Raw genomic sequence first — 12,633 nt, forward strand, 5'->3', positions numbered from 1 at the left:
TGCAGAGAGGAATGGCAGAAAATCCCTAAATCCAGGTGTGCAAACCTTGTGGCCTTATAGCCAAGAAGACTGGATTCTGTAATCGCTGCCAAAGGTGCTTCAACTAACTACTGAGTACTGGGTGTGAATACTTATGTCAATGCTAAATGCTAGTTTTTCATTTTAAATTTTTTTACAAAGATCATTGCTATTATGAGGTATTGAGTGCAGAATGATGGGGATAACGTGACTTGTTTTTAATTTTCACAAGGTCACACCATAACATTTTTTTAATAATACAGTCTGAAGACTTTCCAGATCCACCATATGTTACGGCAATTACCTTCTGTCCAGTCCCTGCCGGGTCATTTATCTTCTCCGGTTTAATTTCTTTCATAATGCAAACAGCGGCCATGACAAGCTTCACACCCGAAGGAGGATTGTTCATAGTTTTCACGATTGTGATATCTGCTGGCTATACACAAGGTGCACAGATATCAATTAACAGGCTGACATCCTAACACTACAATTACTATACTAACAGTCACGTCTTTGCAGATCTTACTTTTAGAGTGTCCAGAGCAGACATAGCCGCCTCCAGGGCAGGGATGGCTTCCGCCAGCTCACTCTCACATTCATTTTTCAGAGCTTGGGCTTCGGAGGCTTTCTGGGTGGCCACTTCTTCGTCTCCTCGGACCACTTTACTTTTTGCTTCCACCTGTGCTGACTCTTTTTCTATGATCTGTGAAGATAAGACAAGTTGTAAGGATATTTGAAACTTTTCCAAGCAGATAACCTGTGATTAGATGTAAGGTCCTCTGTATAACTAGTTACTGAAGGAGTCCTATGGTTTATTCACTGAATGATGAAAAGTTATACAATGTTCCAGTTTTCATGATATTCAAGATCTTGCTGTTATTTATTGTTTCCTTCATTGTTTACTTCCAATAGATAAAAATCCACCATGGACAAATCTGTGGCAAAATCCACACATCTTGCATGCAGATTTTACCGCAGATCAGCCCTTCTCATATCTGCAGCAATTCTGTGTCATAATCTGCATATAAAAGAACGTACAGTAATCAAAGCTGTTGTGTGGCCATCACATGGTAGATAAGGACCCTGTTACAGATTTTGCATTGATGCCCAAAGTCGGACGTTTCAGCCCCTGTGTTCTATCCCTGGTTTTCCATGCCATCTACATGTCTGACAAATAGAAAGGCAGAGGTATCTTCAGCTCATTAGAGCATCAGGAACTAAGTTCATCAACTGTCACATAGGTCTAAAGATCAGCTAAGTGCAGTGGTGGATTACGATGGGCAGTTTTGGCGGCCCCAAGGCTTCTGGGAGCCCATGGCCACTAAACTGCTCCATCATCTTTGCCAGCAGCCATTGACTCACAGAGATGCTGCAGCCTGATTGCAGAACATGATCTACATTGTCTGCTCCTTCCCTCTCCTTCTCTAAGTATAGTATGTGCAGGAGAGGAGGAGTAGTGGGCTGTGTACGGGATGCGCTGAGATGAAGCATCTGGAGGATGGCTTCTCATGCATGAGTGATCGGGTGTGGGTTGTGGACTGCAGAGCACACATATGACTTTGATGGCACAGAGGGGGCACTACTACTTTGCTAGTTACATAGAAAAGGCTGTATTACTTTCTGGGAGCAAGAAGGGTACTACTACTTTATGCGGGCACAGAGAGAGTCTCTATTATTTATCCAGGACACAAAGTGTGCATTTACTACCTTGTGGTGGGGACACAAAGGGGAATTATTGCTGTGTGGGGGCACAAAGGAGAGAACAATTACTGTGGAGCACAAAGAAGACATTTTTGTGGACACTATGGAGGAATTATTACTATGTAGGAGAACTATTACTTTATCGGGCACAAAGAGGGCACAATTACTTTGGGGAGGTACTGAGAGGGGTATTGAGGGTAGCTGAAGAATAAGGAGAGTGTGCATGAGCAGAAAGGACAGGGGAAACGGTAATGCACACTGAAAAGTGGTGCAAACTGACTGTAATTATAGTGTGTGTGCAGGGGAGGAGGGCCCAAGTTGTGTGAACAGCCCAGGCCTTTGGTCTAAATTAGTCCGTCACTAGCTAAGTACATTTATCACGATGCATGTAGTGCCTACATAGCTTCAGCAATGCAAACACTGTCCCCTACTCAGCAGCAACTTTAGGGGAAGAAATCTCAACATTTTTTATTACTATTCACCAGAAATTAAGAAGTATGCATTTTCCTTAATTTAAGGTAATTGGCCCAGAATTTTCCATGGTCCGCTGCAGATGTTGTACCTTCTATTTCTTCAAGAAAATGTGTTCCAACTATGCACAGAATCTCTGCCTATTTGATGTATAACAATTACTATTAATAATAAATTAAAAATTGCAACACTGATTAGCGTGTTACTAGTACTTTGAAATGATTTGTTGGATATTGCAATCACCTTCATCATATTTGCATTTTCAACTTTGGCCTCTTCCAGTTTTGGCTGTAGTTCGACCAGTTCTTTCTTCATTTCTCCAACCTAAGCAAAGCATAATGATGAATAATTCACAAGTCAGAGAAAGATGATTTGGTATGGAAAATGGGTTATCAAGCTGTAAACAACTGATGGCCAATCCTTAGGACAGGTCATCAATAGTATATCAGTGGGGTTCTGCTGCCTAGGATCACCGCCAAAAAGCTATTTGCTGGGATGGTGCGTTTGCGCACTGAGCTATTTTCTGTAGAATGATACATACTATTCACAATGTGCATCAGGTAGTCAGAGAAGCGGTTCAGCCATCTTTGTTTCTCCAGGCCCGGATGTTTGTTTTAAAGGGGTATTTACATCACAGCCAGTAGTGACTAAGATGGGTGTAGCTGTCCTAAAGCAGTAGCCACTCGTGGTCTGGTTATATAAACAGTCGAATTGCGAGAACAGCATTGAATAGCTAGTTCAGCTGCTTCCACAATCCTGGCCCCAGATGGGAGCCAGGATGGGCTTGGGGGACCCCAGTCTGGCGATAGGTGTGAGTCTGAGAGGTTGGACGTACACTTATTAAACATTTATAACCCATCCTGTGCATAAGGCAGAAACTAGTAATTATTAGGAAATTATAGTACCAGTGTTTCTGGTGGCGCAATGCATCATACAGCTCTGCTACATGCACGTCACACACACAGCTCTGCTACATTCTCGTCACATACACACAGCTCTGCTATGTTGCTTTTGCATATGAGCTGCATGTGATTTACGAACTTCAGCAGCTCGCTGAGGAGATATGCCCGCTCGAAGCTTTTGAATATCTAATGCATGAGATTTACAAATTTCAGCTGGTGGCTGAGGTGAAATCGTGCCTTGTCGCTGTATCATGTAAGCTGCATTAGCTTTACGGCGGCATTGAACCCTATGTGGTGACATGTTTGCATGACAGCGACGGTTTGTTCCAACACTGGACAACGGTTGACGATTAGATGAAGGGTGGAGTGGTGTTGGCGGCATTAGCACTTGAGATGACGTGATATCACGTTCAGGAGATATGAAGATAGTGGTGAAGGGCTATGCTTCAATGTTGTTGGTCAATATGCAATGCCAGCTATGTATGTGGACATTTTTGAGGTGTCATTTATTGGACTCTCCACACAGGTGTGCAGCTGTCTCACAACATACAAACTGCCAGACTGAGTACTGCTGTATCCGTAGGCCACGGGGGTTTGTGGTGGATGTATTCTGCCCATAATCCCTCATTCAGCTCAGAGACCATGGACTGATCACATGACAGTGACATCATCACAGGTCTTGTCAGCAGAGGAGCTATGTATGTGCAAATTTGTTAGGTGTCATTTATTGGAGTCTCCACACAAGTGTGCAGCAGTCTCACGACCAGGTACAAACTTCCAGACTGAGTATTGCTGTATCCATAGCAACTGAGGCCGCAGGGGTTTGTGGGGGATGTAGTCCGCCCATAATCACTCATTCAGCACAAAAGTAGGATAAAGGACCTGGGATGACATCACCGTCATGTGATCGGGGGGCAAAGCTAAGAGCCGGTAACTGATTACATGATAGTGACATCATCACAGGTGCTGTCAGGCTCTGCATGTAGCTCACACAGCACACTGGGACTGATGGACAAGTGGTCGTTAGCACTTACGCTAAAAGTTCAAAATTATTTAATGTGGTCAGAGCTCTATTTTAATGAAACAGTTTTAAATACTTTGCTTCCCTATACAGCAACTGAGTTACATGAGAACATTTTGTTTGCCTGCAAACATCACTAGAGGAAGATTGTTGTGTATGATGATATACAGATCCCATTGAACTCTATACCAAATCTATATGCAGAATTTTATCATTTAAAAAGGACCTTAAGCATCTCCTCTGCATTGTGACGTTCCACAATGTCAGACTGTGTAGGGCCAGAGCCCACTGACAATAAATAGTAACGCCTAGTTGTCAATTTACAGATACATCTCTAGGTGGAATAACTGAGGAATGGCACAGCACAGATTTATAAGAAAAGGTGCTCCAGAATTAGTATTTCATGGGGAGTGCAAGTATTTACTAAAACAGATATGTCAGGAGAACCAACAGGTCCTTTTTAACATAACGTCTCATAAATGGCTCAAAGGCTTTAGGACTTCCTCTACACTAAGTGGATTATTGTTATAAGTAGTTCCTTTATAAAACTAGGAAGTGTCTCCCACTGGCTATTCCCTTGCTGAAGGCCAAAAAAGATTACTGTGTAGAAGTAGTGATGACCACAATGTGTTTTATCAGTCCCCACATACTGTTACCTGCAGCCATTTTCAAGTGAAAAATCAGATAAGTAGGGATGTAATTCACCGTAATACTAACCTGAGATTCAGCGAATGCCAGCTTATCCAATCCATTTGTATATCTCTTTTTTGCTTTCATCACCATGTCCCGATTCTGAGATAACAGCTGTTGGAAAGCTGCAATCAGCTCTAAGTAGGAAGTTGGAGTGACATAGTTGTGTCTTCCCAACTCTCTCAGAAACCTGAATGCGTAAAAGAAAATCCATATTGCAGTAAAAACATGGACAACTTTTACTCTCTATACAGTATTATAGAACTTTTGATTGGATTCCTTCAGTTATAGTATTTCTAAAAGTGTCTGCATTAATTGCTTATACCAGCTTCCTGGTGGAAGCGATTCAAGACATGTTGCAACAGGACGCAATGGACTTCTGCGCAGTAGTGTATGTACACCTCCAGCTCGCTGACATTTCAGAAAGAGGCTACTGGACTTGAAATGTGTTAAAGGTTGGACCTAATAAAGACGATTAAAGTTTTAATCCATGGGTTCTTGATTATAAACAGTAAAGTTGTGCCATACTGGTTTGGATAGCAGCCAAATTGGGACGGCAGCACTCTACCTGTTACAAACTGTGTTCAACTCCCTACTATACACGGCAGTCTTGGCCCATGGGCAAAACTATTTACGAGGACCCGTGTCTGTCCCAGGGGGGACTGGGGTTCATGTCCTGCACCAGAAGGCCTTTTAAGGAGATGATCTTTCTTAGATCATCAATTTAGGATTGGTGGAGGTTTGACATCTGACACTGATCAGTTGTTTGAATTGGCATTTGGTGCAGGTGTTATCTACCTACATACTACTACTCATATTTGTCCAAGAAATGAAATGATCTGTGATACAAAAAATGGAAAATTACTTCTCTGACAACGCTACGGCTGATGTGTGGAAGTATTTACAAATGGGAACAACTTCTTTGTGCTCAGTACTTGTGAGTTCAAGGTTTTCCAAAAACTTTATGGCCACTCTTTCGAGAGCATCCTCTGGCCATGGCTATAAGAAAAGAATACATACAGTAGTCACTAGTCACAGGAATACTAATTAGTTAAGTGTCTATTTGTCCAATTAGGAGGTCGTTGAACATACCTGGAACCAGTCAATGGTACAGCAGTTGATAAGCGATGGGAACTGTCGAAGGCGGTTGCGAAAGGCATCACCAATTGGGCTGAAAGCCACCACAATGTGAAGGTTCTCTTTACAGCGATTCACAAAAAAGGCAAAGAGAGCCAATGGGCTGAGTTCAACATTTTTATTCCCAGCTTGGGCTGCAGGACGTACTCCCTGTGAAGATCAAAATAACCTGAGATACAGGAGGGACATTATGGTCATATAAATGATTGGACAGTCATTGTGTTATTGGCACACACCCTATAGACAAGGAGAATGGTAGTGCCCAGTTGTCAATTTATTCATACATTTCCAGGAGGAATAGCAGAAGAATGGTGCAACACAGAGTTCTAAAAAAGGTGATTCAGAATTATCAGAAATAATGTGAAAGCTCTACAGTGTCATTTCAGGAGAGACTTACAGACTTTCTACTATTCACTTTACCTCCATAATTTCCTGCTTTTCATCTGCAGCAAAAAGATTAGGAACTTCCCCGGTGTTAAGCAGACTGTCCACATCCTCCAGAAATGCCTCTTCTTTGATTTGGGTATCTGTGATAAGAAAAATTGTCTTCTGTCCCTTCACTCCTGCACTCTTCAATAGGTTCTGGAATGGAGAATATAAAGATCATAATTTCATCAGTGACATAAACTTAAAGGGGTTGTCCCGAGGCAGCAAGTGGGTCTGTACACTTCTGCATGGCCATAATAATGCACTTTGTAATGTACATTGTGCATTAATTATGAGCCATGCAGAAGTTATAAAAAGTTTTATACTTACCTGTTCCGTTGCTGGCGTCCTCGTCTCCATGGTGCCGACTAATTTTCGCCCTCCGATGGCCAAATTAGCCGCGCTTGCGCAGTCCGGGTCTTCTCCTCTTCTCTATGGGGCTCCGTGTAGCTCCGTGTAGCTCCGCCCCGTCACGTGCCGATTCCAGCCAATCAGGAGGCTGGAATCGGCAGTGGACCGCACAGAAGAGCTGCGGTCCACGGAGGAAGAGGCCATCTTCAGCGGTGAGTAGAGAAGTCACCGGAGCGCGGGGATTCAGGTAAGCGCTCCGGTGAGCTTTCTTTACCTCCCTGCATCGGGGTTGTCTCGCGCCGAACGGGGGGGGGGTTGAAAAAAAAAAAAACCCGTTTCGGCGCGGGACAACCCCTTTAAGTAGTAGAAACTCATTTGTAAGGAGGCCAGTACAAGAGTGTTAGCAGCCTACTGGTCTCTGTTTCAGCAGTTTTCTATGTGTCAGATAGGTTTCATCCAGACTCCTCCCAGTGGTCCCGTTTTCAGATTTTAAATGTACACCCTGATAAGGCCCCTTGATGGAGCCAATAACGAGATGTGAACAGACTCTTAGTTCAGTAGTTGATCGACTGGGACCCACCACTCAGGATCTCCATCCATCAGCTGATCGTCCGGTCCGCTGTCAGTGCAGTAGGTCAGATGATATCATCAGTAGTCAGGACACTAAATATAAGCTCTGGCTTCACTTCCATTGAAAACATTGGGAGCACTGCGCTTCTCTTACTCTTAATGCGCCTCTCATGGCCATGGCCAGATGTCCTATCTTTGCCGTAAGAAGAGCAGGAATTGTAATACAAGTGCAGCGCTACCATTGATTTCAGTGGGAGTGAAGCTGATGAGTTCCTGTCGATCAACTACTGATGACCTAAGGATTTCCACAAACTGACCCTGAAGCTGAATTTACCACACACTGGCTATCTACACTGCCTGACCCCAAGGTCTGTCCCAAAGACTCAATATTACAATATACTACTGCATATGCACATGTTATAACCAGTTCCAGAAGACTTACCTTGAGGTCTTCCCTCCACTCGTTCATACTGTAGCTTTTTGAGATTTCTGGTTGAAAGATACTCATTTTTGCCATAGAAGTAGCTAAACGGGTCAGTGACTGACGTCCACTCCCTCCAACTCCAACCAACAGAGCATTACCACAGGGCTGCTTTAATATCCGACAAATCCGAGATAAATGTTCCAAAACATATCTGTTATAGGAAAATACATACAAAACAAATAGGCATATTAAAAAAAGGTAACGCTATACACAATTATAATGGAACATCTGGCTATGGCTCTCTGAAACAATCCAGATAAACACTGCATCACCATTGGCTGGGAACAGTATAAAACAACCTTGTATGCTGGCAACCTCCTTATGTCCCGCAGCCTCAGACTTCTCTCCCACTCATCTTGAGAGAATTTGCAAGCTTTGGCCACGAATTTTAAGGTCAACATGAACAAGACCGAAGTTCTGAACATATCTCTACCAGTAGAGGAGGTCAAGCAGCTGGCCAGTCACTTCTCCTTCAAGTGGAGGTCCTCTTTCCTGAAGTATTTAGGTGTTCACATGTCTACTGAGTTGTCTCAGTTATTTAAATTAAATTACGCCCCATTGCTAGAAAAAAACAATCCAAGAGCTGAACACCTAAGCCAGAAAACACCTGTCATGGTTTGGAGAAATCAATGTTCTTAAGATGGATATAGTCCCCCGATTTTTCTGCCTCTTCCAGATGCTCCCAATTAGGGTCCCAGCTCAGTATTTCAGGCAGTCTTCTGCAGATTCGTTTGGGGGGGGGGGGGGGTGGAAGAGAGCAGACTGAGCTATTGCACTTTACTTTGTCATAGGTCACACGGATGGGTAGGGACCCCAGATCCTAAGCTCTACTACTTTACTGCCATACTCACTAGACTGCTTGAATGGCACTTTTGTTCAATATCCAAACAGTGGGTGGAGGTAGAGAGGGCCATGATTGGACCCAATTACCAGACCCTGCCTTGGCTGTAGCCCAGAGACAGACCGCCCTCTATGTAACACTCCCAGCTTGTAGCCAACTGCCTGGATGTCTGGAACGGGTTGATATCTAGTGGGAGTTTCCCAGTGCGTAAGGAAGCCTTGTCCCCTCTTTTCCATAATCCTGCATTCCCTCCCGGACAACACACAATGACATTCCTGTACTGGAAACGTAAAGATAGTAGAGGTATCTGGAGGTGGTATCCTGCCTTCGTTGCCTACACTTCAGGCCAGACACCCAGACATAACACTCTCATGGTTCGAAAACAGGCAGCTATCGATCTTTTTCAACTCTCAAAGGAAGTCTTCTCAGCTGGGGGAAGCTCGCACGGAAATGAAAACCTATTTCTATGGGGGATCCCTTCCTTCTCACAGAGTTTCAAGTACATACAGTATACTGCTGGGTAGCACCACCTCAGACACCCCCTCTTTTGTCCTTGGTTGGGAGAGAGAATTGGCCGTACTGCTACCAGGCTCTGACTGGGACAGGGCACACTTGCTCTTGCACAAACTACAGGTGGCCTGTGCTGCCCAGGAAAAACTATAAAATTCTCTCCAGATGGTAAAAGTGTCCAGTTTTAATTCATCGCATATATCCATCAGTGTCGGACCAGTGCTGGCGATGTAACTCTGTGGGGGAGACAATGCTGTAAGAAAAGGCAACACACGGGGTGGTCATTCAAACACCACAGCTGGCACTGCTCTCCATCATTCCTGGGATCTTGTCAACAATAAAAAGGCCTCTTGTGTCACTTCCTTACAGCAGTGAGGGTCATGTTTTCCAGGCATTGGCAGAGTCCCCAGCCTCTCATGATAGTAGAATTTGTTCAAGAGTTAGGCCACTTGAGACATATGGAGGTACTGATTGCAGAGCATCACCTAGAGCGTGGGGACTCACTGGGAAAGTGCATGGCACGGTCCCTTTTCTTAGAGCCAGAGTTCCAGGAATTCTTGGAGAAGGCAAGCCAATATGGACACGAACCTGGGGGCAAGTGGGTGCCCTCCTTTGCAGGCATTTGCAGATATTCTCCTCATTCCCCATCCTTCTTACCTCCCCCCTCCCTTTTCCTTCCCCTCTTTCTTTCTTGACACTTTCCTTTCTCATCTTTTTTCTCTATTTCTCCCTTTATATACAGATAGGCCATTGTTGAATACATTAAATGTTGATTCTAGCCAGTGTCATACTGACACAGGACAATGGACACTGAGTTTGCATTAATACTGTTATTACAAGCAGCAGTGGATCCCTAAGGGTCTTCCTCCAGGCCTCCAGATGGAAAAGGTTAACAGCTAAAGGACTATCACTTAATTAATCGGGAAGACCTGAGGGGCTGAGAGGTTACCTGCCGGCTATGTATATGCTGGATTGTGGCTATAGTTTGAACACAGTATACTGTATATTTATGCTGTTAAATATTAATAAAAAAGTTTAAACATAAACAAGTGACTTTACTACATTAGAGTGACACTGTCACAACTACTAGCTGCATCTCCTGATGAAATATGCAGATATAGCGCCAGATAGTGTCAGCGACCGAATAGGCCCACTTTTTGTTTTAGAATGACTCCCCTTTCACATGTATGGTTTATAATTGTGTCGAACAAGATTACTGGATACTGCATTTGGGTAAGAAATTTGAGGGTACTGTCACATGGGGGAATTTTGCTGCGTATTTAAGGCGGAATCCATGTGGAATCCGTACCCATTCCACAGTAAATCCACATCCCATTACTTTCAATGGGAACTGTGCTGTATTCTATACAACATGCTTTTTTTACATATGAAGATTTCAGATCTGCGCGTGGGGAAAAAAGAATTGACATGTCACATCTTAATACGGCTAAACCCGCATAGTCAGGTCAGAAATCTGTTTTTCCATGGTTTTTTGAGGAAGATCCCACATGGAAAAATTAGTGTTGGATTCCAATGTGTGTACATACCCTAAAGGTCAGTTTGCCTGTCGGTACCCAATGCAGCCACCTATACCATCTACCCCTTGCCATGGCCCACACAGGGTGGTCCAGTCGCTGAGACGACTTTACAACACCTAAAGCCACTCCTGCAGTAATCTTGATTATGAAGTTAGCAAGGACCTTATCTGTTTGGGTAATGACCATTGGAGGCCTATACCAAGATTTCCTGGTGTACACCATACCACAAACAGATGTCTCCAACATATGCCATCTTATGGGCATACTATATCATACATCACTCATAGACTTCTATGTTTAAAAAAAGCATGTATTGTGTAGTATACATTAATCGAGATGCCTTTGTATGGAAAAGCAGATGTTCACCAGCCTCAAGGAGACCAAAACGACATTCTTTCACCTTCCATCAGGCGTCTGAAAGGTATGTTTGGAGTATTGCTGGGGAGCTTTCATATGGCAAGCAGACAATGCAAATACAGTGTGAATTAAGCCTTCTATCAAGAGTTCCGGTTTTCGATGGCTCTCTATATAAAGGTCCTAGTTTGCTTCTGAACAAGCAAATTAGATGTACCAATAAGAGCATACCTGAATATAACAAGGTTCATGCGAGTCTTGTGGGTCTGATTGTACTCATCCAGACATCTCTCCACAACATCGTTGAACTGCTGCACACTCGGTATCTCCGCATATAGACGTTCATCTCCTTCCAGGTCAGGATTCATGTAGTCACCAAATAGCAAGTTTCTAATGTCTTCCTCTGAGAGCTTCAAATGACATAATTTTAATATAATTCCTTGCTGGATTAGTGAACTCCAACTTTAAATCCTAAAGAAAGATATTGCATTGTGCTAACGCCGCGGCTCACCTGTCATAAGAGTTGCAGTCTGGCATTGCCATTTCTCAAAGCCAACTCGTTGGGCTCTGTCCACTCCAAGCTGCACTGCCTCTACTTCCTCTCCGTTCTCAACCTGTAGGGCTTGCGTGCGCCTGTCCCTCCATTTAAAGGGACAGTGTGAGCACTCCCATTAGGTCCTCCACCGATATTCAGTAACTTCCTTCTCTATCAGGTATCCTCTCCCCATAAAGCTGGCCTAAGCAATCGGTCAATTATCCATTGTGACAAAAACATTCCAGTTTTGATGCGTGCCTGACCCTCCACTACTCTGCCTTCTGTGCTCCCTGACCTTGGTTTTGATTATTGGACTTCGCTATTGCTCACTGTCTGCCTTGATCATCTGCCTGGACCTCATTTCTGCATCTGTGCCATCAGCCTTGATCTTTGCCACTACGCTCCAGTTCACACAATCAGGCCCTGCGCAGCATTAGTAGACTAACTGTGTGAGGACAAGCTCTCACGACTGTGTCAGTACAGCGTATTCCGCACGCGGGTCTTCCGCATAATATGCTGTACTAATTTACAATAGGAGGCCATGTTGCCGCTCACATGACTTGCATGAAATATGATTGTAGGAAAAATTGCAGCAGGTTCAATTTTGGCGCGTATACTCGCGCATACAGAACAAGATGGTACATCCCAATGGGCGGCACACAGACAGTACACAATGTCATTGCGTACTGACTGCGTGCCGCACACGTATCTCTCGCAACTTGCAAGCTGCGATAGACGGTTGTTTGAGTACCAGCCTAGGAACCCCACAGCAAAGACCGTATTCTGCTTAGAGGGATCAAGGGTGAAACCCGGGGTTTTCCATGTGCTTCCTCAGAAGGTAGCCCAGGGCCAAACAGGTGAGTAGCAAGGTGGATCCACTTCCACCTGCTTGACCATAGGTTACAGTAGCTCTAAGGGTGCCTTCACACTTGTGATCGAGATATTGTTGTGTTTTTTTTAACGTGAATGTCAATAGGACTTTCTAATATTAAAAACACATTGCACAAAAATCGCAAGCGCCTTCACACTTGCGAAAAAAAGTCGCATGTTTTTTGAGCGATGCGAGAGTGAGCAAAAACGCAAA

General features: G+C 44.0%; 1 protein-coding gene across 2 annotated transcripts in view; it reads right to left on the reverse strand.

The window, feature by feature from the left end:
- DNAH12 (dynein axonemal heavy chain 12) overlaps positions 1-12,633 on the reverse strand; it is a 133,483-nt gene that overhangs the window by 42,598 nt on the left and 78,252 nt on the right. For both annotated transcript variants that reach the window (XM_066596565.1, XM_066596564.1), the window contains 9 exons: positions 11,246-11,424; positions 7,730-7,922; positions 6,361-6,522; positions 5,896-6,090; positions 5,669-5,802; positions 4,831-4,993; positions 2,434-2,514; positions 545-721; positions 323-454 (listed from right to left, as the gene is read on the reverse strand). In XM_066596565.1, coding sequence (XP_066452662.1) covers positions 323-454; positions 545-721; positions 2,434-2,514; positions 4,831-4,993; positions 5,669-5,802; positions 5,896-6,090; positions 6,361-6,522; positions 7,730-7,922; positions 11,246-11,424 — 1,416 coding nt within the window. The remainder of the gene's footprint in view (positions 1-322; positions 455-544; positions 722-2,433; positions 2,515-4,830; positions 4,994-5,668; positions 5,803-5,895; positions 6,091-6,360; positions 6,523-7,729; positions 7,923-11,245; positions 11,425-12,633) is intronic.

Source organism: Eleutherodactylus coqui, chromosome 3 (genome assembly GCF_035609145.1).
Source record: "Eleutherodactylus coqui strain aEleCoq1 chromosome 3, aEleCoq1.hap1, whole genome shotgun sequence".
NCBI classification, from domain to species: Eukaryota; Metazoa; Chordata; class Amphibia; order Anura; family Eleutherodactylidae; genus Eleutherodactylus; species Eleutherodactylus coqui.